Source organism: Phaethon lepturus, unplaced genomic scaffold (genome assembly GCF_000687285.1).
Source record: "Phaethon lepturus isolate BGI_N335 unplaced genomic scaffold, ASM68728v1 scaffold11991, whole genome shotgun sequence".
Taxonomy (NCBI): domain Eukaryota; kingdom Metazoa; phylum Chordata; class Aves; order Phaethontiformes; family Phaethontidae; genus Phaethon; species Phaethon lepturus.
In genome coordinates, this window is record NW_010515594.1 from 12,523 (window position 1) to 40,159 (window position 27,637).

Below are 27,637 nucleotides of genomic sequence, written 5' to 3' on the forward strand. Positions count from 1 at the left end.
CCTTTTTTGCCAGTACTATAAAATTAACATTAAAAAATGTAATAAAAAGACTGTGGGGAGGTAGGCTTATTAGAGCACTGATTTGGACTGTTGTGTGAACTGGAGACCACCACCAAACTTTCTGCCTCTCCTTTACTCTTGCTGTAGTGGTTGGACAACAGTTACTGAAAGTAATTTAAATTAGTGTTATGGGATTTTGACTTCAATTGGCTTAGTACTGTATTTTATTACAAATGCTGCTGTAGTAATTTAGTAATTACTAAAAAAAAAAGTTTTATTGTATTACTGGACATTCCAGGCCTTTCTGGGCAACACATTACTGAAAAACATAACCAAGTAAGTGGTCTAGTTTACTCTCACATACAGAGTACTAGCTCTGACCCTAAGCTTTTGTTGCATTTTCTTCATTCCCCAAGTAGCGCTGGTGTTGGAGATTACATAGTGCTACTAATTAGATAGTGTTAAGTTAGCATATTCATGATTCAGTATTCAAGACTGCTAATATCTGTCTTATTTTTAAGTTTTATGCTTTAAATTATTTAAAGGAAAATTTTGATCTTTTCTTTCAAAGGCTTAAAGTCCACTGAGGTAAGTACAAGGCACTCCTATACTTTAAGATGCTCAGATAATGAGCAACTTCATAAAAATGGAAATAAGTTCAGATAAAATGAACGTTTCAAGTGCAGGAAATAGGTTTATACTACAAGAGTAAATAGAAAAGGAGTCCCTCGAGAGCTGGTGCAGAAAGGTGCCAGAGGGCAGATATGATACGGGTTGAATTATGAGGATGATAAAGATGGGTATGAAGAGGGCAGATTATATGTGAATGTCAGATCATTCATGGTTAAGTGATTTATTTTTTAAAGCTTGTGGATTTTTTCTTTTTAGAAACAAATGCTACTTAGCAGGGGTGTTTTTTATGAAGTATGATAATCATATTATTCTAGAGGGTGAAATGGAGTTTAAGAATGTGATTATTTTAATTTCCCCCCACCCCCCGGGCTAGCATGTCAAGCCCTGACACATTTGTCTATTCCAAAACTGTCCTATTGGGACTGTCAATAGCAGTGGTGAACTGAGATTCTGGTAGGTTTCTTTCTGTTCTCTTACAGCTTGGTTCATGTGTGATGTTTTAGGTTTTGGGGTTTTTCCTTAGTTAAGGTGACATCTCTGAAGCATAAGGAGAGGTGAAGGCACTCTACCTCAGTACAGGTGTTTTGTGTAGCATCTGCTTCCATATTACCAGGCACCACAGCAGTTAAAGATGTGTCACTTCAAACAGAAGAAAAATTCTGCGGCAGAGTAGTTCCTACTTAAAGGAAATTGGCTGGCATACTTTCTTGGAGCAAGATGAAATGCTGTGCTGTGTAGGGTATAGTATCAGTGCATCACAATCTGCAACAGAAAGAGAAGGTGACAAGGAAGCTGAAAACTTAGAGTGAGGGTGGATTTGTTGTTTTTTAAAAAAAAAACAAAACAAACCCAAAACCCCCACCTCTGTGGAGTGTTTGCTATATTTCCAGAGACATTTGTGCTGTCAGTCTGTTTCAGAGCTTAATTGCAGAAAAAGAAATAGGTACAACTGAGAAGTAGCTAGCACATGTTGGAATGAATCCTTCTTTTAGAAGTGTTTCATTATCCAGGATGGTATCTCTTTACAATTTCTTCTGTACTGTAGAATGAGAGCATCTTAATTCCTCACCAATTATATATTAAATTCTTGCATTAAGAAGACATTCTTGATATCTTTTTTCATTATCATCAACAAAATAGTACTTTATCTTACAACTGACGTTGAGAATTCACCCTTTTGGAATGTGTTAAATCCATGTAACAGTGCAAGCAATGCAGGAAACCTGGAGACTGAAGTTTCAGATGGAAGGACACTAAAACATGAGGGACAGCATATTTTTACATCTTCTAATAGTCTGGTACAACTGCAAAAACACTATCTACTGAAGCTGTTGAGCTGCAATGAATTGTGAATGTTAGCTGTATGGAGAAGTTGGTTTTCTGTGAGTCTGTGGATGAAACATGTTCCCAAGCAGTCAAAGGCGGGGCAATTATTAGGAGCTTGCCTGGGATGTTTCTCTCCTTCCTTGAGGAGGTCTTTCATGTAATGTTCATGCTCATCACTATTTTAAGTTTAAAGTTGAAGCTTTTATTTACTTTCTACCTGAGAATACTAAAATAATGAACTTAGTCTTTTTCTTCTTTCTCTTTTCTTATCCTCGTCTCTTCCCCACCCAATTAATTAATTGTGGATATAATAAATGTCTTCTGAGCAGTCACCTAGATGCCGTTATAGTTTAATGTTTTTGAGGCTTTTCTTGGTTACTACCCTTCGCATTCCCATTGATAGCAAATGCATTTTTAGCTCTTTACCATGTCTAGAGAATGAGGTTTTAACATTTAGACTAGCTTGTAACTGGAACACCCCAGTTTGTGGATGCTTCAGTAAATGCGGGTTCAGACAGTTCACCTTTGTATATGTCAGTGGATGTAACTTCTGAGAATTTTAGGGTGGTGTTAGAAACTGGACTCAGTTAAAATGTACTCAATGGCACCAAACACAAATATTCCAACACTGGTTTAAAAAACTGGAGTTAACTATGAGGAAGACTGGTAAGGAGTCCTGTTAATGTTGAATCGCTAAGTAATTAGCACAAGATTCGAAAATGGTATCAAAAATGCTCAGAGGTTGCAGAAATAAACATAATCTCTGCAGTTATTGGTGCTTCTCTTCTAGGAAACAGCAGAGGAAATAGTCAGCTAGGCAGACAAAACTATACATTATGATTTAAAGCATATTTAAGGAGCTCTTCAATCTTGTTTAAGTAAATAAGTATTTTGGGAGGATTAAAATAGATTTTTCCTTTTCTTAGACTGAATACACTCTAAAGATGTGAGGGCAGTGTGATAACTAGAAACTTGAGTTTTTAAAATGAAAAATTAGTAAATCCTTTGGCAGTTTAGCTTACAGCAAGGAATATGGGATGTTGGGGCTTTATGAATGAATGCATGCTCTCTATAGCAACACTTTCCTTGAGTTGTTACAGAATCTTTTTGCCCTTTGTGCAGAGCTCAAAAAGACAGGGCTGGCTTACATAGCTTTTGCTTTGATTTTTTTTTGCTAGAGTGTATACTAGGGGTAACTGTCTTGTTCTTTCTGGCCATTCTTATGCGAATTGGGAGATGGCTTCTCCGTATTGTTACCTTAGTCTTTTCATGACTAATTAAAAATAAAACAGGCAGAGTTTAAAGTACTCCTCTTAGGGGAAAAAAAAAAGGTGCATTCCTTCTTCTGATCCTCTGTTGGGACTAGAGGGGGTTAAAAGGGATAGGAGAGAAGAAGTAACTCTTAAATTGCTTTAGTGGACTGTACAGAGCAGATGCAATACTGTTCCTTTCCAGTTTTACCTACATCTTCCCCAGTGTGTAATGTAAGAAAGATTGACTCTCTGTCAAGACAAAATAGAAAGACAGATTTAAAATGCATTACGTCAGCAACTGCACAATTCAGTTTTGCATACTATCCATCTCTTGTACCTAGAGCTACAGCTGCTTCAAGTATTATGTATGCAGGTAGTGATCACTAAAAATTCATACTGTTTCTGGAGGGAAGTGTTTAAACTCGCGTACCTAGCTCATTTTATATTTTAAAAAGTAGTGAACTTTCTTATGTTGCCTTATATGCACCAATTATTTTCTCTAACAGGATTTTGGTTGTGCATAATCATAAACTAAAAGTGAAAACTAAAGCTTTAAACCTCAAAAAACCCCTCAAAAACTCTTCATAAATGTAAAATAGCTATCATAAAATGAGTTTTTAAAACAAAGACATTGCATATTAACCATGATGTATTTTTTCTTTTTAACAGGTGAACCAAGGGTGATATTTCCAGAACATATTTGCTTTATCTTCCAGATAGAAGATAAATGTGTTAAGCTGGCCAAGTAATTCTGGTAAGAATTTTCCTATTACTTCTACAGTGAATGTTATGATATGTATAAATATTCAGTCGTGCCACTAAAAGGAGCTTTCTGTACCATTAGTGCTAACAAACTTTCTCTTTCTTACAAGGTCTTATTTTTTACCTAATAAATGCTTGTTTTTGTTTTGCCTTTCTCAGTGATCCTCTTGAGTTTTCTACAGCTGAGTCTTACATTCTTGTCTTGTTTGATTTAATATTTGTTTTAAATGTCTCAACATGTACTAGTGCTAACCAACCAAAGAATGCTGTGGCATAAGAGAAAACAAGGAAAGTGTCTTTATAAGACAGTGAATACACAAAGTGTACGAGTGCCTTGTGTGCATTATCTAAAGTAAAATTAATCAGTTTGGGCATCAGTACCAATGCTTTTTGGTATTTTCTCCTGAACATATGCAGTAGAACTGTGTCTTGAATGATGTACACTACTATAGTGACTGCCACCCACAGAGTCTTGCTTGAAGGAAAACGCTGGGAGAGCTGGTAAATCCAAAGCATTGTATTTCTGAAACTCCCATATTTATCTTAACTCACTAATTTTTTCCTCTTGAAACAATCTGCATACTGTTGGAATATATAACATGGTAGAAGATAATGTGTTAAAACTATTAAAGAACATGTTTCCTGTACAATGGTGTGTAAGAGCTGCTTGTTTTCCCTTTGTGCTTCAGGTCAAATACCTTTTAGAAGCAGACAAAGGTTGAAGCTCACATCTAGGTTACAAAGCAAAGCTGAAACGAAATTATTAACTTTCATTTATGCAGTGGGACAGGAATGCTGTGGGTCATGGGCTTTTATGTGATAAATTTATAAATTTTAAATAAATGAGGTTGTGGGCTACTAGGTAAAGTTTCACTACAATAACTGAAATTCTCTAAGCTCATCTTTGCCATGTCCTTCCACGCTACATTGGTATATTGATCCTTTGGTTCTACAGACGCTCCATTCTTTGCGGGGATGGGATATGGGGAAGAAATGCTCTTCTCTGGAGTGTTATCCCTGGAAACATTCCAGGTCAGGTTGGATGGGGCTCTGAGCAACCTGATCAAGTTGAAGATGCCCCTGCTCACTGCAGGGGGGTTGGACTACATGACCTTTCAAGGTCCCTTCCAACCCAATCTATTCTATGATTCTCTCTTCACCAGTCTTCTCCAAAAGGAATGTATTTTCTGATGGATTTAATTTCTGTACTTTCCTCTACTTACAGCTCAGACATGAGCAGTGCCAGTAACTCACTGGCACGGGAATTCTTGACAGATGTCAACAGACTGTGCAATGCAGTGGTACAGAGGGCAGAGGCCAAGGAAGATGAAGAAGAAGAAAGTCATATGGCAGCACTGGGACAATACTTAGTTCAAGGCCGTGGGTTTATTTTGCTTACCACACTGAACTCAACTATTGATCAGGTAATAGTTTTTCTTACCTGGTTATAATTGTATTGAGCTTTGACTGTGTGGGTTTGTCTGGCTCATGTTCTTCCTGGTGCTGGTTTTCTTGCCTTTTTATGGTAGTGTGTATGAGTTAATTGTGAAGACGAGACATTCAAAAGAATATGTTGCAGTTGCATTCTGTCCTTTGGCAAGAACAGAAAAAGGGAAAAAAAAGCTAATCATATACCTGTTTGCCAGCTGATATTGATGGTTGCTAAACTTTTGACTAGTTAAGGCACATGTGAAGCTCAAGTGCAGTAGCTGGGTGAAAAGAGGCAATAGGTTAGAATTTTCAAAAGATGTGAGTTTTTACTGAACCTGCAGTACAAACTGGCAGTTTTTAGTTTGAGAAGGTCCTCCTGGTTTAAGGCAATGAAATAAAATTAAAATACACACCTTTTTATTTTGCTTATGGGCCATGAGATATATCTTTGCTCTTAAAGTAACTTGCTCTTGAACATAGTAGAAAATAAATATTTTGTAACTTGAGCTCAAAAGAGAAAGCATTTTAGAAGACATGATCAGTATATACTATTTTTTTATATAAAAGTCCAGTACACATCCCTGTAGCTGCAGATACCAATTTCCTTCTTTTTTTCTCTTCTCCTGCCTCTTCAACACTCTCTTGGATATGTACTAAGCTATGGGTAGGATGAGATGTGTATTAAGTCTTTGTGCTTTGAAACTGCAGATCCCAGTGTTTAAAAATAATGAACCAAGTGAATCTTGGTTGAGTTTATTCAGCCCTTGTCTTAAGTGAGGTCAGCTGTTAATGCTGGTCAAATTCAGCTTGGAGGTTTGCTTTTCCTTCATGAGGTGACTTTTGCTAAGACTCCAGTCAGGTCTGGCTTGGTTCTGGATTCCAGTAGGTGTGCTGGCTAAACAGTAAATCCACAAGACTGCAATTATATGTAATTGCTAAGAAGAATCCTTACCACTTCTAGAGCTGTGGGGTTTTTTAGATGTCACTTGAGTTCTGCATAGTTGATGTTAATAGAGGCTTCAGGACTACAGCTGCTGGAAGAACAGCTGGCTTTCATGCAAGAAGAAAATGGGGGATTCCATGAGCCTCCCCTCCAATAAAAACCCACTTCTGAAGTAGAAAGGGAAAAAAGGTTGTGGCATTATTCATGAACATCAGCAATCCAACAATTATTTCCTAAGGAAATATGTTTTTTAAGAAGGTGAGGGAGGAACTTGATTAATGAGGAAAATCAAATTCTGGAAGTGTACCACTGAAATTTGAAAAGTTAGTATTTTGCTTTTCCCAGTCTTATTATTGTGCTTTGAATCCTGTATCGCTCATTTCCATTTGTAATTAATTTGTCTTGCTGAGAATACCTTTAGTAGCAGAAGAGAGTTGGGAGAATGACTTTGAAAAAGCTTAGTTTTCAGGTCTAATTGTATTGTATAAATAGTTTTAGATTTTTAAATTTTAATTTAAATCAATAGTCTCATCAGACAAATATTAACTATTTGTTATATGGTTATAGAGCTATATATAGAGTATGTATTTTATATATATATAAAAAATATTTAAGTTGCTTATCTCCATACATTTTAATGTCACTGCTACCTGGAATTTTTGGAGAAGGATGTTGCTTCAGCTGCATGTCCCTGAATGATGTTAACTGCCAAAATGCTCATCAGCTTTTTGTGTTTGAAAATTTATCTTTAGGAATGTCTTTGAATTCTGTGCCTTCTACTGTTCCTCTCTGCATTAAAATTCTTAGTGTATAAGTCTTTAAATCCCAGTAGGAATGGGTTTTTTTCAGTGTTTATTCTGTTTCGTTTTTTTAAGAGTAAGCTTCCCTATTTCCTCCTATAAAACTTCACTTTTCTATTGTTAGTCAATAACATCTCTTGATAAATGTTAGCTTTTTTCATTTGCTTAAAGGTGTCATTTTGGAGAAAGTAGAAAGCTTCCCATAAAGTTCTTCAGAGCTACGTTTTTTGGAACTACAGAAGTTTCAAACTTGTCTTGGGTTTCATGCTGGCTTTGTTTAAATCAACAAGTTATTTGTTTTTGACTTTTCTGGTTTTGTTCGTTGGGTGAGGAATTCTCTCAACAGAGGGAGTAGGTGAGTTTTGTATAGAAACAGTTGCAGAGATGTAATAAATATCTCAAATGCTTTCTGATTTGCTCTAGTTAATGATTATAGCGCTCTTTGCAGTTAGGTAATTTTTTCAGTGCATAAAACAGCAGAAAGGCATAGGGAACCAAATGTTGAATAGCTTTGTAAACTAAAGAAGGTTGATCTATTTTTTTTAAAAGTACACACTTTTCTTTCTTTTTTGTCCTAACATAGGAGCTGACATGTCGGGAAGAACTTCTGACCCTCCTCCTGTCACTTCTGCCATTGGTGTGGAAAATCCCTGTTCAAGAAGAAAAAGCAATACGTATGTTTTATCACTTACAGTACTAAGGACCTAAAAGAAGTGGTTTCTGTAGTATTACTGAGCATTAGACTCCTGACTAGAGTTCATTGTAATACATGTCCTCTTAACATAGAATGAAGATGTGGATTCTGCAGAGAATTGAAACTCAAATACCAATGTACTGTTAGCATACAAGGAAGATTAAAATTGTACAGGGAAGGTAAAGGCTCTTGGTTGGTGTGATATGCAATACTCACATTACTGTGTAGCTGAACTTGATGGTGGTGGGATTTTTTTTTCTTTTCAGGTGATTTGTTGGGGAAAAAGAGTTCAGAAAGAATATAGGATGGCTTTGCACATGTGAAGTGTTTCATGATGAGTAAAAGGGGAAAATGTCCTGATACTTTTTAAAAACAAAGTGATACACGCTGACACTAGAGACAGAATGAGACAGACTTTTTCTTCTGAAATTGAAGAAAAGGGAAGTAGAGAATAAGCTTAAAGCCGAAGAGTGGACAACAGTGTGAAAGAAGTGCAATGTTAGCAGGGAGACAGGCCCTGAAAAATAGAGTAATACTGGATGATTATGAACAGAACCGGGCTGTGTTCATCAGAAAATATTATGTTCTGTGTCAAACTGGTGTGCTAATTGAGGAATTAAATCAGAAGTGTTCCACTGCCAGAGTCAGTTTAAAGTGAATTAAAGAAATTAAAGGGATGATACAAAATAAACTCTGCAAAAACTGAACCAGGAAATGGCAGCAATTTGTTTGGTTAGTTTTGGGCTCTTGCATTTGATCCATTCTTTTCCCTGTTAGAGGATAAAACAAAGAGGACAAAACAGATGAGGTTACCTGTCTGTTCGAGAGAGTTCCTAAGGATTCTCACCTGAAGCTCTCCCAATGTTTTTTTGCTATTTTAAACTCCTGCAAATCGAAAGGTTTTGTTAATGTTTGTAGACTTAGAGTATCTAAAGTGCCAGTTTTGAAGCACTTTTATATAATAAAACTTTCCTGCCTGCTCAGTTGCATCATTCTTTCATGTTCCCGTAAGCATGATTGAATTAAAGAAACATTTTGGTTACCTTACGAGAGCTTAATGACTTCTCCAGGGTTAGTTTAAAATGCTGTTGTGTAAATAAGTTTTAAGATGTTCTGGTTTTGCACTCTGCGTAATGTACAGTTTTTTGCTTCTACAAATTTCCCTCTCATAGTAGTGACGCAGTAAATGTGATGTGTATCCTGATGTATCACCTGTATCCTAACAATGATGTATTGTAGTGCACAATCCCAGTTGTGCACTAAGAACTCTTATTTTTCTTGGACTGAAATAAATCCACCCGTATTAGACAGCTTTTTTATTTCTGTGCAGTACATATAATTTGTTTGATAAAGTACTTGTGGTTGATTTCCTGCCTCCAAAGCAGGTGTGATGCTTAAGGAAGAAACAGCAACTATGACTTTATGAAACAGCAAGGCACAATCATGATTCCACATGGAAGCATCTCATCTTTCAGTTTGATTAATGATTGTATCTATTCTGTGGGCTTTTGAGGTTTTGAGGGGAGCTGTTACTGTTAACTATCACATTTTTCTAAACACTAACCTTGCACTAATACTTGCATTTTATCTCACTTGCCAAAGCTAGTGAGATACCTATCCATAGTTTAGCCAGTGATGCTATCCATTTATGCAGTTCTGTCACTACTTAAAAATGACTATGGATTTTATGCAAGAATATACAGACTTGAAAGTTTGTCTGGGCTTGGTTTTTGTGGGAATATTCAGTACCCTGAACATTATTCTTTTCAGTCTCCCTCATGTCCCTGACTATTTTAAAATCAACTACTTTTTATTTCTGCTTTTTGTATTTGGAACAATTAACACCGAAGTAGAGACTGAAGTGTGTATGCTTGAAGATCTGCACTGTTTCTCAGAGAATTTATTTTTCTGTCACTACTAGCTTGCTAACAATTTCTTTATGCATTCTAAGAGGACTGAGTTAACGCATCTAGTTCCTATAGCAGCTGAGTTGCAAAAAGTGACAAGTTGAAAAAGACCTTTCTTCCTCCTCTTAGAGGTTTTTATTCACTTCTTGTGGGATAGGGACATTTGGCAATGCTTATACTGAGACTTTGAATATATCAAATGGCATACACAGAGTAAATACTGCGTGAGTAACTGGCTGGAACTGCTTCCATAGCAGAAATCTCAGAGTTGGTGACCTGCTGATTGATATTTTACTTCTACTTTATTAGTATGTCTAACTTATCCAAATTTAAATTGAATATAACGAGAGGCTTGTGGCTATATTGTTCCTTTAGATCCTATTTCTAACAGACCAAAAGATTTCCAGACTAAGCTTTCTTCCCTTTGCTTACCAGAAGGTAGTTTCATCTACCTGAATAACATCTTTCATTAAGAGAATGGAATAGCTATGCCTACAAAAAAGTTTTAGGAAACCCTCTAGCATGTTTTTTGTCTAACCCTAGTTAGAAAATGAACTAATATGTCTAGGCTTTGAAAATAGCCAGTGTGGTTCCCCAACATGAATTGTTGCTGACTTTTTTTTATACTGAGAATGTCAGACATAGGTATATGCAAAACCATGACCTATTAAGATACAAATTTATGTCATATTTTTAATCTGAAAGAATTAAAACTATAGACTTATATGTAAAACATTTTTCCTAATGTTCCTGAGTTTTCCTTTAATGTTACTTCATTATCTGTCTCTTCAACAGATTTTAATATACCCTTTATGGTAGACATATGCCTGACCAAAGAGAACAATTCAAGTTCTGTGAAATCTACTCAGGAAAAACTGGGGTTAGATGGAAGCACTCGTTCATCTCTTCAGGCTTCTGTAAAATTAAATCCCCGGTCTCGAAAAAGTGGACGTCTGCGTAAAACCACCCATCGTTATTCCGTGAGAGATGCAAGAAGATCTCAGCTGTCCACTTCAGATTCAGAAGGCAATTCTGATGACAAGACTACTGTAACAACAAAACACAGACGCTCCCAGTTACTGCAACCTTTTTTAACATATCCAGTTAGGGACAGCTACCTTGTAGGTAGAAGTGATTGCCTACCTGGGGAAGTGGTACCAAATTCTAATCCTGATGCTCCTAATCTAGAAAATTCCAGCCAAATTATTCCAGTACATGAGCTAAACCCAGAAATTTTGAATGAGCCAGCTGCAGGAATTGCTGAGAGCAACATGGATAACTCTCCTTTTGATTTATGCCATGTCTTATTGTCACTTCTAGAGAAAGTGTGCAAATTTGATATTACTTTGAATCACAGTTCTGCTCTTTCAGCTAGTGTGGTGCCCACATTGACTGAGTTCTTATCAGGATTTGGAGGCTGTTGCAATGTAAGTAGTAACACAGAAAATGAAGTTTCTGCGGGGTGGACAGAAGAACCTGTGGCTCTGATCCAAAGGATGCTCTTTCGAACAGTGCTGCATCTTATGTCTTTAGACATTAACAATACAGAAACAATGCCTGACAATTTACGAAGAAATTTAATAGACTTACTTAAAGCAGCATTAAAAATCAGAATTTGCTTGGAAAAGCAACCTGATCCTTTTGCTCCAACATGCAAGAAAACACTAGAGCAGCCAGTTCAGGATGAATTAGTATTTTCTAGATATCATCACAGAGCCTTGCTTCTACCTGAGGTTATAGAAGGAATCTTGCAGGTTTTGATCTGCTGCCTACAAAGTGCAGCCTCCAATCCATTCTACTTTAGCCAAGCTATAGATCTGGTTCATGAGTTCATACAGCATCAGGGATTTAAGCTATTTGAAGTAACAGTGCTTCAAATGGAATGGCTGTGTATGAAGAACGAAGGAATAACTGGGGAAGCCTCAGATCATCTGAAAGCCCTGATCAACAGCATCATGAAAATAATCAGCACTGTCAAAAAAGTGAAATCAGAGCAGCTTCATCAATCAATGTGTACAAGAAAGCGGCACAGACGGTGTGAGTACTCCCACTTCATGCATCACCACAGAGATCTCTCTGGGCTCTCTGTATCTGCTTTTAAAAACCAAGCTTCCAAAAACCCCTTTGAAACTGCTGATGGAGAAATTAATTATCCTGACAGATGCTGTTGCATTGCTGTTTGTGCCCACCAGTGTTTGCACTTGTTGCAACGAGTTTCTTTGAGCAGTACTTGTGTTCAGATTCTCTCGGGTGTACATAATGTAGGAATATGTTGTTGTATGGATCCAAAGTCTGTGATCGTCCCATTGCTTCATGCTTCCAAGTTACCAATATTAAAAAACTTTCAACAGCACATACTGAACATCCTTAACAAGTTTATATTGGATCAGCTGGGTGGAGCAGAAGTTTCTCCAAAAATTATACAGGCATCATGCAATATATGTACTGTTGACTCTGATCAACTTGCTCAGCTGGAAGATGCCTTGCAAGGCAACTCTAGTGATGCTGGTCTTGCATCTAGTTCCTCTTGCAGAGTTCAGGGAATTCTGCCCAGCAGTGGATCTGAAGATACGTTCTTAAGATGGGATGCATTGGAGGCTTATCAGGACATAGTTTTTGAAGAAGACAAATTACGCGGCATGCAGATTGCAAGCCATATTTGCCACTTAATTCAAAAGGGAAATGCAGTGGTCCAGTGGAAACTATATAACTGCATTTATAATCCTGTGCTTCAGAGAGGAGTTGAGCTAGCTTGCCATGCTCAACAACTTGGACTAACTACAGCTGATAAACACATATGCAGTTGCCATAGCCAGTGTTTGCCTTCTGAAGTACTTCAGATTTATTTGCAGACGCTCCCTGTGTTGCTTAAATCGAGGTTGGTTGATTTTTGTATTATTAATGGAAAGCATGCTAATTATGTACAGAGCTTTGTAGATTTGTTACTGATCAGAATGTAAGTTTTATTTGGACTATAGGCTGCACTTGAATATTGTAGGGGTGGCAACAAGATAAATGCTTTAATAACATAAGATTTAATCCTAGATTCATAAACCATAGAAAGTGAGGGTGCTGTACTGATGAGTTATGGTCTTTAACAAGCCAAAGTGTGTAGAAAGAAGTAAATCTTTGTCTAATGTGATATGCTCTTTGGCTCTTCATTCCTCATGCTGAAGTGAGTCAGGAGTGTTGAACAGATTGACATGTCACTTTTCTGTGGGAATTAGACTACTTAGTTTTCTGATGTGTTTTCCTTTTCCCTCTAGAATGGTCTTCATAGCAACCACTTTCAAAAATAAGGCTTGAGAGGTTTACTTGTCCTGAAATAATTGTTTCCTAATTTACAAAATTTAAACATAGCTTTTTTTAAAAAAACAAACAGGAACTCCCCCTCCCTCCCCAAACATTCTTCCAAGGTGTGAAATAGAAACTTTCCTATTTATTGTTGAATTGATGAAATAGTTGTTTAATACAGTATATGGTTTATTCAGAATATGAATGTGTCCTTTCAACCAGGAGAGATTCTGATCTTTTCTGTTAGAGTCCTGATAGACTGAAGTGAATTTACTTGGGCTAAGACTATTGCAAAGAACAGACTAATATTCCAGTTGATGTAAAGGATTGTCTAATACATTTTTAACTTTTATCCTAGCCTAAACTGTATCAGAAGCTATTAATTTTTGAAAGACAATTTAGTGGCAAAGAGGCAAGAGAAGTAAAGTTTATATTAAAAGCAGTTTAAAGTATCCTTTTTCCTACTAGCTTAAAGATGTGAATATAGCAGTAAGTGTAAGATTCGTTTGATTCTAGTGTGTAACTCAGTTACAGTAAAAGCTGACCCTGGGGAAGGAGATGGGAGGTACACTAAGAATCCTACAGATCCGTAGCCCAGATTCTGTATGAACTCAGTGTAATACTTGGAGTAGAAAGAAGGGAAAAATATACTTGGAAACAAATATACTGGAAGGTTTTTTAACATTAGACATCCTGGCATAACAATTGAACAAAAAGTTGTGCTTGAAAGGTGTTCCTGAATTCTGTCTGAAATAGATTGTCCATGCAACTAAGACACAGCTAGTAAAAGGTCTTAAAACTTGAAGTTTATTTGAGAAGGAATCTCTACTTTCTGGTGAAGTCACAGAACTGAGAGAAATAAAGATATTTACTGGCTTCAATTGCTAATAAAAAGCTAGGGGGAGGAAGTACCACTAACAAGCAAATGTCATAAAGTTAAACACCTTTTAATGTTTTGAACATCATACATCTTTGTGGTCTTCATTTTAGAGGTTAATATTTCCTACATTATATCCTACAAAAAAAAAGAACTTTCTACTACCAGGTGGGTAATGCTTGGGATTCTAGAGTACTGCAGACAAGTTCCTCTCTTTAATTTACAGTTTACAATAATTTATAGTAATTACTGTAAACGTGATAGATCCTTGGTGTTACTCAAGTGTGTAGAACAGAGGGTTATTTTTTTATAAGATGTCACCTGAACTACATAAATTTGTGGCTGATTTTATAAGGTAACTCTTATGCTTTCTCTTGCAGGGTAATTAGAGACTTGTTTCTGAGTTGTAATGGAGTGAATCAAATGACTGAGTTAAATTACTTAGATACTTTAAGAAGCCATTCTCTGAAAGTGTTAGAGACTTTGATACTCTGCCTTGGTGACCAGCAGAAAGATCAAGCAATGCTAGAACTGGAAGGCCTGAAGAGTGAACAAAAGGAGTCTACGTCTGACTTGCCTGCTTCTCTTTGTGGCCAGCATACTGTTTCAGAAGTTCCTCAAAGCCTGAGCAAGTTTTATGCTGGCTTGAAAGAGGCTTACCCTAAAAAGAAAAAGTTTGTGAGCCAAGACATTCACATCAACACAATAAACCTCTTTCTCTGTGTTGCTTTTTTATGTGTAAGTAAAGAAGCAAATGGTGATCTGGATTCAGCTAATGACTCTGAAGATACATCAGGGTATGATAGTACAGCTAGTGAGCCATTAGGCCACAAATTACCGTATCTGTCACTGGAAAGCCTTACTTTGCCCTCTCTGGAACATATTCACAGGGCTGCGGATATTTGGTCCATGTGTCGTTGCATATATTTGTATAGTTCAGTTTTCCAGAGGCAGTTCCATAGACTTGGAGGCTTTGAAGCGTGCCATAGATTACTAATACTGATAATACAGAAACTTGCAAAAAATAAGGAAAAGGAGCAAGAAAAGAGGGAGAGAGTATTGGGTGAAAGCAGCAGAAGTTCACATGGGAGTCCTCACGAGCTTCTCAACAAGGATGATTCTGTTCAGTTGGCTAAAAGCAGAGACGTGACACAATTGGAGCTCGATCGCTCCGACAGTCTTTCTGGTGCCGAACAGCTGGTGCCTGAACGAGTCTCCTGTGACAGCTCTTTGAGTAGGGAACACACTTCAGATACTTCAGTTGCCAATCTTGAAGGAATAAAGACTTCTGTAAGAGAAGAGACTGAGTGGGCACTTGAAGGTATCAGACTTCTAGAAGCTCTGCTGACAATCTGTCTACACAGTGTAAATACCATGCAGAAGACGGAAGTGGAGATGTGTCACCAGGTACTGTGCAACTTCCCTTATCTTACTTTACCCATATTTGTTACACACAATGTTATTTTAACAGAAATTTAGTCAAAAGTTCTTTTAGAAGTGAAAAAAGCTTATGCTTTTATTATGGTACCATGTTTTTTGTGTAGTACTGAAAGCACATGGTTAAATGATGTGCAAAGTAGTCAGGGGTAGTGGTCCCCAGGCATGAAAGAATAGGAGTGGGTGGATGAAGAAACTGGCAGTTCCTGTTTCTGAGGAGGCATCTTCCCATGTGTCAACTTGCCGCTTTTTGTATTCAGTAAAATGCTGGTAAGGACCTCGCACTTAATTGCTTGTTCTCCAACATGATCTTTGTCCTCTGCTCTTCTGGGTTGGATCCCTCTTCATGCCAGTTGCCTCCTTGGGGGCTGGGAGAAAGCCTTCCAGAGTGGCAGGTTGATCTGGGCTGGATGAGATTTTTACCTTGCTCACTCTATTTGAACTATATTTCTGGTTTATTGTTCGTGTATCTGTTGCAGTTTGGGCCAGCACGGTCAACATGGCTAAGGGCCGAACTCGGCATCAGATGCTGTTTTCTGGGTTAATGTACCCTGAGTCCCAGGGGAGACTGTGATCCTGGCAGATGAAGATTTTCTTTTTTTGCATAAAATGGTCCTAATTACATGCAAGGGATGGTTTCCTCTGACTACAAAGACAGTAGTGGATGTTGACAACTGTGAATTGCTGGCTGACTATGCCTGTATTCTTCTGGTCAGCTATGACCTGCTTTTTCTGTGGTTTTTTTTTTTTCCCTTCCCGTGTAGTCCTTTTGTCTAGTCCCACATGCTCCACAGGCTGGCTGAGCTGATGGGGTTTGAATGGCAGGAGACACTTGGGTTTTTTTGAAAGGGTATGCAGTGGAGAATGTGTGTGACAGAGGTGGGACTGAAGGAGAGCTGCATAGGCAAGACGTGAGTGTTACACTTAGTGAGTCATATGTGGTGTTTTTGATGAAGGTTCTGAGCAGGGCATGGCACGTGAGAGAGAGGAATATTAGAAGTAACAGGTCCTGAAAGGACACCTGAAAAAGCTTTACTTCAGTGTTGCAGAAAGTAGTTAATTCACAGAAGACACTTTCACGATGTTTTAATGTTTTAATTGCTATCTTGAATTTTACTTGGCAGTTTTTTACAAAGCAGGAGGGCTTAGGTACAGGAGAGAACTGGAAATTGGAATTCTGTCTGGGCCATGTGCTATTTCTGTGAATTTGGATGTGTGACCCTCTGTCTTGTTAAACTCTCTAGTATTATTGTGGTGTGATTTGAATGCACTGTGTACTCAAAACTTCCAGAGATGTTTATTTCTGAAACAGTGCTTTCACTTGCAAGGTTTGGGAAACAACACGTTGCCAGACCTTTTTTCAGTGTGCGGGTTGCTTAACCAACTAAATCTGTTATGACAAACAGGATGAATCTTATTGCAAGAGACTGGAGGAAGTCTGATGGTTTTAGCTGAGAAGTCAGATTAGTGTAGGTGGAAAGGGAAGTTCTTGAATGAAAGTACTAGACCATTTCTGTTGCCAAAACAGAATAACATGAATCAAAATGTTTGTCTCTTCCCCAAAACACAGAATACCTGTGTCGATGATATCTTACTTCAAATAAGAGAGCAGCTTGCTCAGTCAAAAGTGGTAGAAACTGACTTGGCAAAGCCTCTGTTTGATTCACTGCTTCATGTTGCATTGGGCACTTTTTCTGCTGACTTGGATCATTCTGAAGAAAAAATTGAAAAGGTATGTGACACCGACTAAGTAGTCTGAGCAAACCTTGCAGTATTTAGAATTAATCAGGTTTATGTTGTTTGGGTCTATTTTTAAACTCGATAGGACATGTTTAAATGTGTTTGGTGATTGTGGCTGTTAAAGATTAATTTTCTGATTCTCATATGTAAGTTGAATGCTGGTTATTGATATGGTCCCCACATTTGCTGCTCAGAAATGAGTCATGTCCCAAAAAGGAGCAAGTTGTGCTATAATTTATGGACATACCTGAAATCACACATTCTCTTCACTCCTTGTCACCCTCTGGGGGATGAAGCTCTCAACGGGAGAGCTTCAAACAGGGATGTTGACCTTAGTGGCTGCAGACATATCTTCACCTTAGAGTGAATGTCAAGGTGCATGTTTATGGTGATAGTGATTTTTTGGAAACACAGTTGTTCCTAATGCACTGGCCACTTGCTTACCAAAGCTTTGGTCATGTAGTTAGTAAGAAAAATCCATCTTTGCAGAATTCATTTTCTATGTAAGAATGAAGTATCCATAAAAAAAAAATCTCAAGTTTCTTGAAAGAGTATGATTAGTTTGTTCTTTTACCATTGGGCTTAGAGAAATTAGGCATCTGGAAGGTTCTAAATTACTTGCTTTTCTGACTGAAGATGGTAAATTTGTTTGTGTTGTGCAGACCCATTACACTGAAAAGGAGCCTGTGTCACAACCTGGAGATATTTCTGAAGAAACTGAAGAATCACAGTGCTGTAGTCTTAAACTTTTTGCTGAAGAGGAAGGATATGAAGCAGATAGTGAAAGTAACCCTGATGATAATGAAGCCAAGAATGAAGGTAAATGTGAACTTTCTGACTATACAAAGCAGCCTTTATGACGTAACAAAGCTTCGTTGTCTTTTGAGATTTACAAAAGTAGGGTGAGCATTGGAGACCTTTAACAGATAGCTGTTACAGATGGAGAGAAGATGAATATTCTTGCTGTTATACGAACTGCTGTCTTGGTTTTCTTGGTTTACGTGACTCTTGCTCTAAAGTCACGTTGCTAAAATGTATTATGGTAGCCTAGAAGCAGTTTTCTCCAGAGGTGCTTATCAGTAGTTTGTCTGAAAATCAATGCTCAATTTTTTATTTAGTATTATAACAATCTAGTAAAAAATAGGTAATCTAATTATATCTCTATATTCATTCAACAACTGATGTGCACATCTCTTGCTGTATTCTGTATTTTCATTTTGAACATGAATTTCCTTTAATTTTTTCCTTTGTGCTGAATGTCTGTATGCTTATGTTCTTGTATGAGGTCAGTATGAGCAGTAACGGCCTTTAATAGAACTGCATTCAACTGTTGCTGCTTACCTGTGTGACTAGGCTTTATCAATAGATATACAACACTTAAATTTTTAATTCAAAAATGCTTTTAAGCCTGAAATATTTCCATGAAACATAGGGCTGTACCAAATAATTTTAAGTAACATGTTTTTAAAGTCTATCCAAGATATGAGTATTGGGTTTTTTGCTTTTTCTGTTGTCATGGAGATATTCTGTCATGTGTGACGTGCATTTTGAGTTAAACAACTGTTCCCCCCAACCTCTTAACATGAAATCAAATAACTTCAATTTATCTCCTTTCTTGGCAGGCTCAGAGTTCTGTATAGAAGCTTGAGGCTCTATTACAACGGTTTTACTGTCATGTTTCATGAATTGTGTATTTCATCATTACTATGTGTGTCCAGTTCCCAGGAAATGAAGGCACATAGTTTAAGACTATGTAATGGGAGAAGTTAATCCTTGCTCTTCTGTATTGGCAGGAAAACATGAAAATCTGAAGCAGAGTAGAAGATTACACTAACCTCTGAAAACTGCTTATAAGCTAGTGACTATTTTTGTTTTGTACCTATGAGAAGGTTGGAGAAAGTATGTCCTTGGATGTTCTGTTTAAATCATGCAAACTGTATTCACCTGAGTAAATTTCAGGAGGACAACTGTTTTCTTTCAGGAGCAGACACAAAGGCAGAACTAGGATGTATGGGTCCTTCAGCTTATTTTAATGACTCATCTGAAAACGTCAGTCAAGGAGAATTAATGTATCCTGAAATCTGCATGTTAGAATTAAACTTGCTCTCAGCTGGTAACGCAAGTTTAGATGTGCTTTCTCATGTATTCCAAAGCTGCCTGAAAATCATCAGCCAGAAGGAGAGAAATGCCACTGTACTTATAGAACAGGTAAAAATGTTATTAAACAAAGACAACAGCTTAGCACTTGTATATCTTATTTTCTTTAGTTTTATAGTACCAGTATACCTAATAGAGTGATCTCAGAAATACTCTCGCTTGTTATGGCATTTGATAAGACCTGAAACAATGTAAATGACTGATACTGCCAGCTACACTACATTTAAGTTACTGGAAACTACAGTTAACTAATGTATAGAAAGATATTTGACCTACAAAGCTTTTGAGTTTCACAGTGGCCTCATTTTATCAAGACTGTTCAATCACTAGAGCTATAGATACAGATTTATTGACTGTCAGGCCATTGAAAAAGACACAAAAAAGCAAATATCTTCTTGTATATGTATATATGTAAACATTCTAAATATGTATGTATTTTAGAAACTTTCAGTGATGTTCCTCAGATATTTTATGCTTTTAATTATTCATAAGTTAATATTAGAAATCAGTTATGCACATACTGATATCCTTGTGACCCTTTGGAATTTCTGATGGTTAGCTTGTTTTTTGCTTTTTAATAACTAAATTGAGTATGCCTCTTTTGCAAAAGAAGAAACTATGATTAAGCAATCTAAGCTTAAAGTGCTTGTTTATATAATCATTTGACCAAGAAGCAAAGTTGCTTTAAGTTTACAGCTTAAACCAAAAGCAGGAAAACACTTTTCTTTTAGTACTCCAATTGTTTGTGTGAATTATTAGCCTCAAATCACTAGCACACATGTATTTCTTTTTTCTGAACTTCAACATATCAAATTACTTAATTCAAAATAACTTAATTTTTGTTACTCTTCAATATTGTTTAGAAAGAGCAATCTATTGAACAAATCAATTTAGAGATTTTGAATATCTTTTAGAGATTTTTCAAGTTACCTTTAAGATGAATTTGTGAAGGGTGATTATAAGTAAATGGCTTTTTTTTTTAGCTTTTTAAAGTAATCTTGCATAAAAAGATTGGGGAAAGATTGAATTTACTTTCAGTATTGCACCACTCTATACCAAGATGCTGTATTTTGTCACAACCTGTCAAATCCTGTAATTCTGTTATGGAAGAGAAGACAAGGGAGATCTCAGCTGCTGAACTGATAATGGCTGAAAGGTTTCTTTTTAGAATCATTTGGATTTCAAAGTCTGTCTTATACAACTGAACTGTATAGAACATGAAATATGAAAAATACTTCGTAGTTTAAAATAACTGGAATTGTCTTTAAATTCAATAGTAGACACAAATTGAAAGAAATTTTTTCTTAGTTCTTTGAGCTGGTGTATATTCTTCAGATAGCAATTTTCCATGTGTTTTTGTAACAGGGAGCTGTTAAACATCTTTTGGGAGGATTTCTGAACATATTGACACAAACAGAGTCGAGTTTTCATGGTGAGTTCAAGGTCTAAGTAACTTAAATATTGTTTCTTATAACTTAATGTGTACACAGTCAAATTTTTAGTTCACAATGCAAGTGCAAAATTGACAAAGCAAATTCATTGGCATGTGTGAATTTGTGCAGCTGCTTTGACTTGTGCCAGGTATCTAACTTGGGTATAAATACAGAGTGGTTTCTGAGCTAGTGGAAATCTGTTGTGTAAACACAGGATGGCAGATCTGAAAATTATAGTTGATATCATAAACTTAGAGTGACAGTATTAACAAACGTTGCTCTGAAAAATAACAGTTATCTTTACAGATTGAATCTGACTCCATCCCAACATAAGTTTTTATTTCAATTTTATTTGTAACACAGGTCTTCGGGATGTTTTGGTTGAGTTTTATTTCTAATCAGAAGACAGTTAGCTAATACAAGAATGTGGAAGCAAATCAAAAGGTTTCCCTAAAGTAGCCTCACATAATGAGGTTGCTCCACAGCAGGAGATGATGTAAACCCATCCCAGGACTTTGATCCCTGGTTTTGTGGGGAGAGCCTTTGCAATGTAGTTGCTAGGTTCCCCGACTTTGACTCCACTTTGCAAACTTAGGAGCCAGACTTGCTGTAGCCATCTAGATTCAATCAATGAAATGATGTCAGGAAGTACTGTTGAATTCTAGAGATCTCCATCTTGTAGTCATTACTGCTTCCTGAATTTGAAATGTTTTTGTGAAACACTCTGAATTCAAAGTTAATCTTTCCTCAAATAGTATGGAATATGAATTTTTAAGGCTTTTAAAGAATTCTTTTTAAGACTATTTTGTCATCTTATTTCTAGCATGTCAGGTGGTGCTGGTAGACCTGTTAGTTTCCTTGATGAGTTCACAGACATGTTCAGAAGAGCTAACTCTTCTTCTGAGGGTATTTTTGGAGAAGACACCTTGTACGGTATGTAGTGGAGTAGCAGATAGCAAAATTTAGAGGCTTAATGAGAAAAATGAAGCAAAAATAAAATCCTTTGTGTCCTATTATTTGGGAATTAAGGAGACTAACAGCAACGTTTTAACTGATCAGAGGTAATAAAATTTGGTCGTTGAAATAATTCACTCTCAAAACATGAAAATGAAATGGGAGAAAAGAGGGTTTTGAAGTGTATGTTAGAGTCCTAGGAGATCTCTTCAGCACAAGAAAACAAGATTCCTCTTGAGGAAACTGACATTGTGGTTAGGGATGACAGAACACTGTCATACTGTAAAATTTAGTCATTCCTTGAAAGTTATAAAGCATCTCACTATTTCAGGAATGCTTTAGTAGCAGGAATTACTTTCAAAACTGTCTTAAGTTGGTTTGTGTACACTGGAATCTACTGTGTGTGTGGGATATACTGCTGACATACCTCTCTTGGTTTGTGTGTGAGCCTGTAGAGGAAAAAAAAAAAAAAACCCCACAAGTGGAAGGAAATAAAATGCTGTTGAGTCTGAAATAGTACCAAACCAAACAAGGAGGCACAAGTAAGTTTTTTGTTTGTTTGTTTTTTTCCCCCAAGGTAGCTTGCAATAATTGGCGAAGTAACTAGAGAAACTTTTTGGCTTAAGGGCTCAGCTAGTTTTGTTACTGATTATGCAATAACAAAGTGATGGCCTGTGTGTGCATTCTTAATCAGCCTCAAATATGGGGTAAAAGGTGTGGGTTTTTGTTGAGGTATAAATTAATCTGTTAGCACATAACAAATGTGAGATAAGATTGTGCAATGATCCACCTGCTGTGGTTCAGCTGATTCCTAAACATGGTAACTTGAAGACTGATCTGTCCTGACTAAATCCCCAAAACTGTTGGGCCGTAGTCTGTTGAAGTTGTTACTTGATGCTTTGTAAATATGTGTCAGTTTGTGTATGAAAGTCTGCCCCTGGAAAAACACAAATCCAGATTTAAATGAAGAGTTGAGTTCTCTTTAGTTGGATGACACTTGACTACATGGTGTAAACAGTTTGATTTGTTTTTTCTCATTTGTTTTGTTTGTTCTAGGAGATACTATTGAAGGGTGTACTGAAGATTATAGAAAATAATATCTATATGAACCCATTACAGTACCTTGCCTTCCCTCTGCTACATGGCACAAATTTAAGTAGTAGTTCTTCACAAAAATCTGCTAGCAGTTCCAACAGCAAAACTGCTGGACTATTAAAAAGAGCAAAATTTTCACAGAGTAAGAAAGAGGCAGATGGTGAAAACTTGAGTCACCAGCTGCTTTCTTCTTGGCATGTAGCCCCAATCCACTTGCCTTTAGTTGGACAAAACTGTTGGCCACACATGTCTGAAGGCTTTAGTGTCTCACTGTGGTTTCATCTGGAATATGCTCATGAAATAGAAAACTCAACAGAAAAGGGGAAAAAAATCAAAAGAAGAAGCAGACTGGTAGCTGTAAGAGAGAACAGCTTTGACAGCACAGGTGAGGATATAATACTTCCTGTTTCTATTTAGGTAGCACTGAAGGATTCTGGTTACAAGTATTACTAATTGATGTGCCATATATGAAAGGTTGAATTTTTTTCTTATGATGGATATTGAAGAGGAGTGGTAGTCTTTCCAGCTTTTCCTTTGAGTACTTGTATCATGTACTCAAAGATAAAACATTTCCAGCCTTAGTCCTTAAGTTAAATTAATGCCTGCTTCCTTAGAAATATAGTATTCTTATTGAATTTGTAACTTCAGTAAAATGTCTTTATGCTATGTCATATTATGTGAGGAAAATATTAAGTGCTGCAGCTGAAAGGATATGGGAAAAGACTGCTCTCAAGTTTATTTGGTCTCATGTATTGATGAAGCAAGTGGCTTTTGTGTTTTCTCTTTAACAGAGAGTTAAGTGATTTAGTATTTAAATACTGGAACTCTTAGCTAAAAAATGCTCTGAATCCATCAACTCAGAGCCTGAGGCTGACTCAGTATAAATCCTCTAACTTTCCTTGTGTGTGCCATTGTAATGTCAATAGCTGTACAACGTTTCTCCGTTTATACTTCTGTAGACACTCACATGCTCTAAACTCTGTGGAGCAGAATCTTTTGGATTATAATTTGTAGGAGGAAAAATTCCTTAAATTATTTAAAATACCTCCCAATCACAACACTTGGAATACCTCTTACTGTACTTTTTTCTTTTTTACTGTATTTGAATAGAAGTGGGGAAAACACAACCCTGAATCTTGGAACTCACTAGAGCTGCTTTTGTTAGAAGGTCTGCGGTTTTGCTTGGTAAAGTAAAATGGTTAGAGGATAGAATGATTTGTGAAGAAAAATCTGAAGATTTCTTGGTGCACACTAAGACTGACAGTTCAACATAATGTAATATGATATGGCATGTCAAAAGCATCATTGAATTAGTGTATTCATGCTTAGTGGGTTTACATGATTACAAAGAAAAACGTGTAGTCCTGAGTTACTGTTAAGCTTCTCTGTTTCAGTATATGAGACCTAGGTCTCTGAAGATGAATCACATGTATTAGTCAGCTCACTAAAAAAAAACCAAACCCACAGCAAACAAAAAACTCAATTCTCTGTAGTACCTGAACTACTACTTTTTACCTTGATAGCTGGCAGGACAGACGTTGTATTGTATTGTAATTGTGTATAACCATGTTTATATTTCTAGAAGAAACAAAGTCTATAGGAATGGAATACCTAAGCCTGGGAGATAAACTTGTTGAAGATGGCTGTATTCATATAATTTCACTGGGTTCCAAAGCATTGATGATACAAGTCTGGGCAGACTTGAACACTGGAGCATTCGTATTTCGGTATGGTGTGTTAGTCCGAAAGCAGTCTTGTGAACATATGTGTTGTTACTTCCAGTAGCAGCTTGCAGAGAATACTGGTGGAGGCTAGAGAACTAATTTCTATAGTAGAATTATCTTGCACACTGATGGCAACGTCAAGTAAGGTTATTGCATACAGGTCTACAGGATTACTTGCTTAAAATGTTAGTCTCTGGTCTTGCATGTTTCATGTAGTCAGATACAAATAATTGCCTAAAGTAAGATGCAAGATCAGTCATAAACGTAATGCAAGGTGGCAATTCAAGTATTCATGAAATGACACAAAAATGTGTGAAGATAGGCAAAAGCTTTTGTAGCTGTAGGTTTTCACACATCAGGTATGAAAATTGCTGTTATCTAATACTTACTGGGACAATCTTAATTTTAATCCTCTGAACACATCTTAGCCCTAATTTAATTCTCATAAGTAATGTATCTTTAAAATGGGTCTAAAGCTGCAATTTTAGAATGCTTTGTTTCAGTGTTCAAAACACCTGCATTGTTCAATAAACCAAACTTAACTTCTCCGTAAAATAGGCAATATCCTTATCCTAAATGTAAGCAGATTCATGCAAACAAGTTAAATAACTAAGTTGAAAGTGTAATGTGAGGATTTCGCTAGCTTATGTTGAGCACTCTAAATATAGTATTGTGATAAAAAAAATTATCTGTAAAGTTAAGGAATGCATTCTCAAGTAATTGAGGCCAAAGAATTGCAGATTTGGGGCTCAAAATGCAAATTTGAAAACAAATGCACACACTTGATTTTCCTTTGTTGTTTTCATAGTATGTGCATGGATCCAAATGATGAGATGAAAGCTGGTCTGCTGGCACAGGCTGAATCTCCAGAGAATGTTTTCCTTGTGGGCGGGTGGCAGCATTTGGCAATAACATATCTGCAGCAGCCAGAAGGCAAGAAAAATATCCATGGGAGGCTATTGCTGTGGGTTTCTGGTCAGAGGTAAAGTATACATTAGTTGGACCTAGATTTTTATCTTAAAAAGATGTTCTCTGGTAGGAAAACATCTGCACTACTTTGGCGCAAGCTGAAGTTATAGTTGAGTAGTCCTTTGAGGGTAGGAGAGGGGTGTCTTATCCTGCTAGGCATTCCCTAGGAACATCAAGAATGCTCTTAAATGCTTTGACACCATTTTCCACAGCATTCTCCTGGAGAAACTGGCTGCTCATGGCTTGGGTGTGCACCTTTGCTGGGTGAAAAAACGGTCTGGATGGCCAGGTCCGAAGACTTGTGGTGAATGGAGTTAAATCCAGTTAGTGGCTGGTCACAAATGGTGTTCCCCAGGGCTCAGTATTGGGGCCAGTTCTGTTTAATATCTTTATCAATGATCTGGATGAGGGGATCAATTGCTCCCTCAGTAAGTTTGCAGATGACACCAAGTTGGGCGGGAGTGTTGATCAGCTTGAGGGCAGGAAGGCTTTACAGAGGGATCTGGACAGGCTGGATTGATGGGCCAAGGCCAACTGTGTGAGATTCAACAAAGCCACGTGCCGGGTCCTGCACTTGGGTCACAACAACCCCACGCAACACTACAGGTTTGGGGAAGAGTGGCTGGAGAGCTGCCTGGTGGAAAAGGACCTGGGGGTATTGATCAACAGCCAGCTGAACATGAGGTGGCAGTGTTCCCAGGTGGCCAAGAAGGCCAACAGCATCCTGGCTTGTATCAGAAATAGTGTGGCCAGCAGGAGTAGGGAAGTGATCGTATCCCTGTACTCAGCTGGTGAGGCTGCACCTTGAATCCTGTGTTCGGTTGTGGGCCCCTCACTACAAGAAGGATGTTGAGGTGGTGGAGCATGTCCAGAGAAGGGTAATGAAGCTGGTGAGAGGTCTGGAGAACAAGTTGTTATGAAGAGTGGCTGAGGGAACTGGAGTTGTTTAGCCTGGGGAAAAGGAGGCTGAGGGGAGACCTTATCACCCTCTACAACTACCCAAAAGGAGGTTGTAGCGAGGTGGGTGTTGGTCTCCTCCCTAGTAACAAGCAATAGAACAAGAGGAAATGGCCTTAAGTTGTGCCGAGGCGGGGGTGGTGATTGGATATTAGGAAAAATTTCTTCACTGAAAGGGTTGTCAAGCAGTGGAACGGGTTGCCCGGGGAAGTGGTTGAGTTGCCTTCCCTGGAGGTGTTTAAAAGACATGTAGATATGGTGCTTAGGGACATGGTTTAGTGGTGGACTTGACAGTGTTAGGTTAGTTGTTGACTTGATCTTAAAGGTCTTTTCCAACTTAAACGGTTCTATGATTCTATGAGAATCTTCAGTTCATACTGTGGACCAGTGCAGACATCAATGTTTTTCTTCATCATGATGAAGTGAAAGAGGTAAGTACTACAAGACTTTGAATAAGATCCAAAAAAACCTATGGCATGAAGTTATCAGTAGGCATAATGTCTCTGGTTAAGTTAAGAATTTGAATTAAAGGAGGTATAGTTCAGGTACTGGCAATACTGTTGAAAGTAAGAATGATGAGGAGATGGAGGGAAGGCAGTCATTTTGCTCCACTGAGAGAAATGGAGAGGGAAGAAGCTAAAAAAGGTATTTCAGACAAAATCTAAACTGGCAGTGGGAGGTGCTACTACTTCCACTGAAGGCTTAAAGTCCATGGTCCTAAATGAGGTACCTGATGCTAGATTGGGTGAGCCTGTGCCTGCATGAAGTATTCACTGGTTAGAGAAAAAGGAATTTATTAAATATCACAGTTTTTATCCTTTCTTCCTAAAGTCCAGACTATGAAGACTTCGTCACAAATAGAAGCAGTGGTCAAAATACTATGTTGTAAAACAATTAGATGTATTGCAAACATGCTTTACTATTCCTCTAGAATTTCACCAGTAAACGAGCAATGTTACTGAAAACACTCCTAAAACTCTATGTAGGAAAAAAGCTGTTGCACAGTTTTTCTTCCTGCAGTTAAACCTGGAATTGTAAAGTATAATACTTCTTCCACTTTGTTCCTGAAACTACTTAGAATTAATTTTTAAGGAACTTGATTTCCTCCCCAGCATTGTTCAGTCTGTGCATGCTGATATGCAATAAAGTCCAAATATGGATATACAGGGGAAACTAAAAATAATACCATGTTCTGCACATGCACAATTAATGAGGCCCCCCTATATACAGAGTTAGTTGCCAAGTTGCCAA

General features: G+C 37.4%; 1 protein-coding gene across 1 annotated transcript in view; it reads left to right on the forward strand.

The window, feature by feature from the left end:
- Window positions 1-5,206: 5,206 nt before the first annotated feature.
- Window positions 5,207-27,637, forward strand: part of LYST (lysosomal trafficking regulator) — a 67,158-nt gene continuing 44,727 nt past the window's right edge. The window contains 12 exon segments of the mRNA XM_010295828.1: window positions 5,207-5,398; window positions 7,732-7,822; window positions 10,545-12,627; window positions 14,301-15,327; window positions 16,928-17,089; window positions 17,760-17,916; window positions 19,079-19,305; window positions 20,620-20,686; window positions 21,511-21,620; window positions 22,698-23,121; window positions 24,319-24,463; window positions 25,269-25,442. Coding sequence (XP_010294130.1) covers window positions 5,207-5,398; window positions 7,732-7,822; window positions 10,545-12,627; window positions 14,301-15,327; window positions 16,928-17,089; window positions 17,760-17,916; window positions 19,079-19,305; window positions 20,620-20,686; window positions 21,511-21,620; window positions 22,698-23,121; window positions 24,319-24,463; window positions 25,269-25,442 — 4,859 coding nt within the window.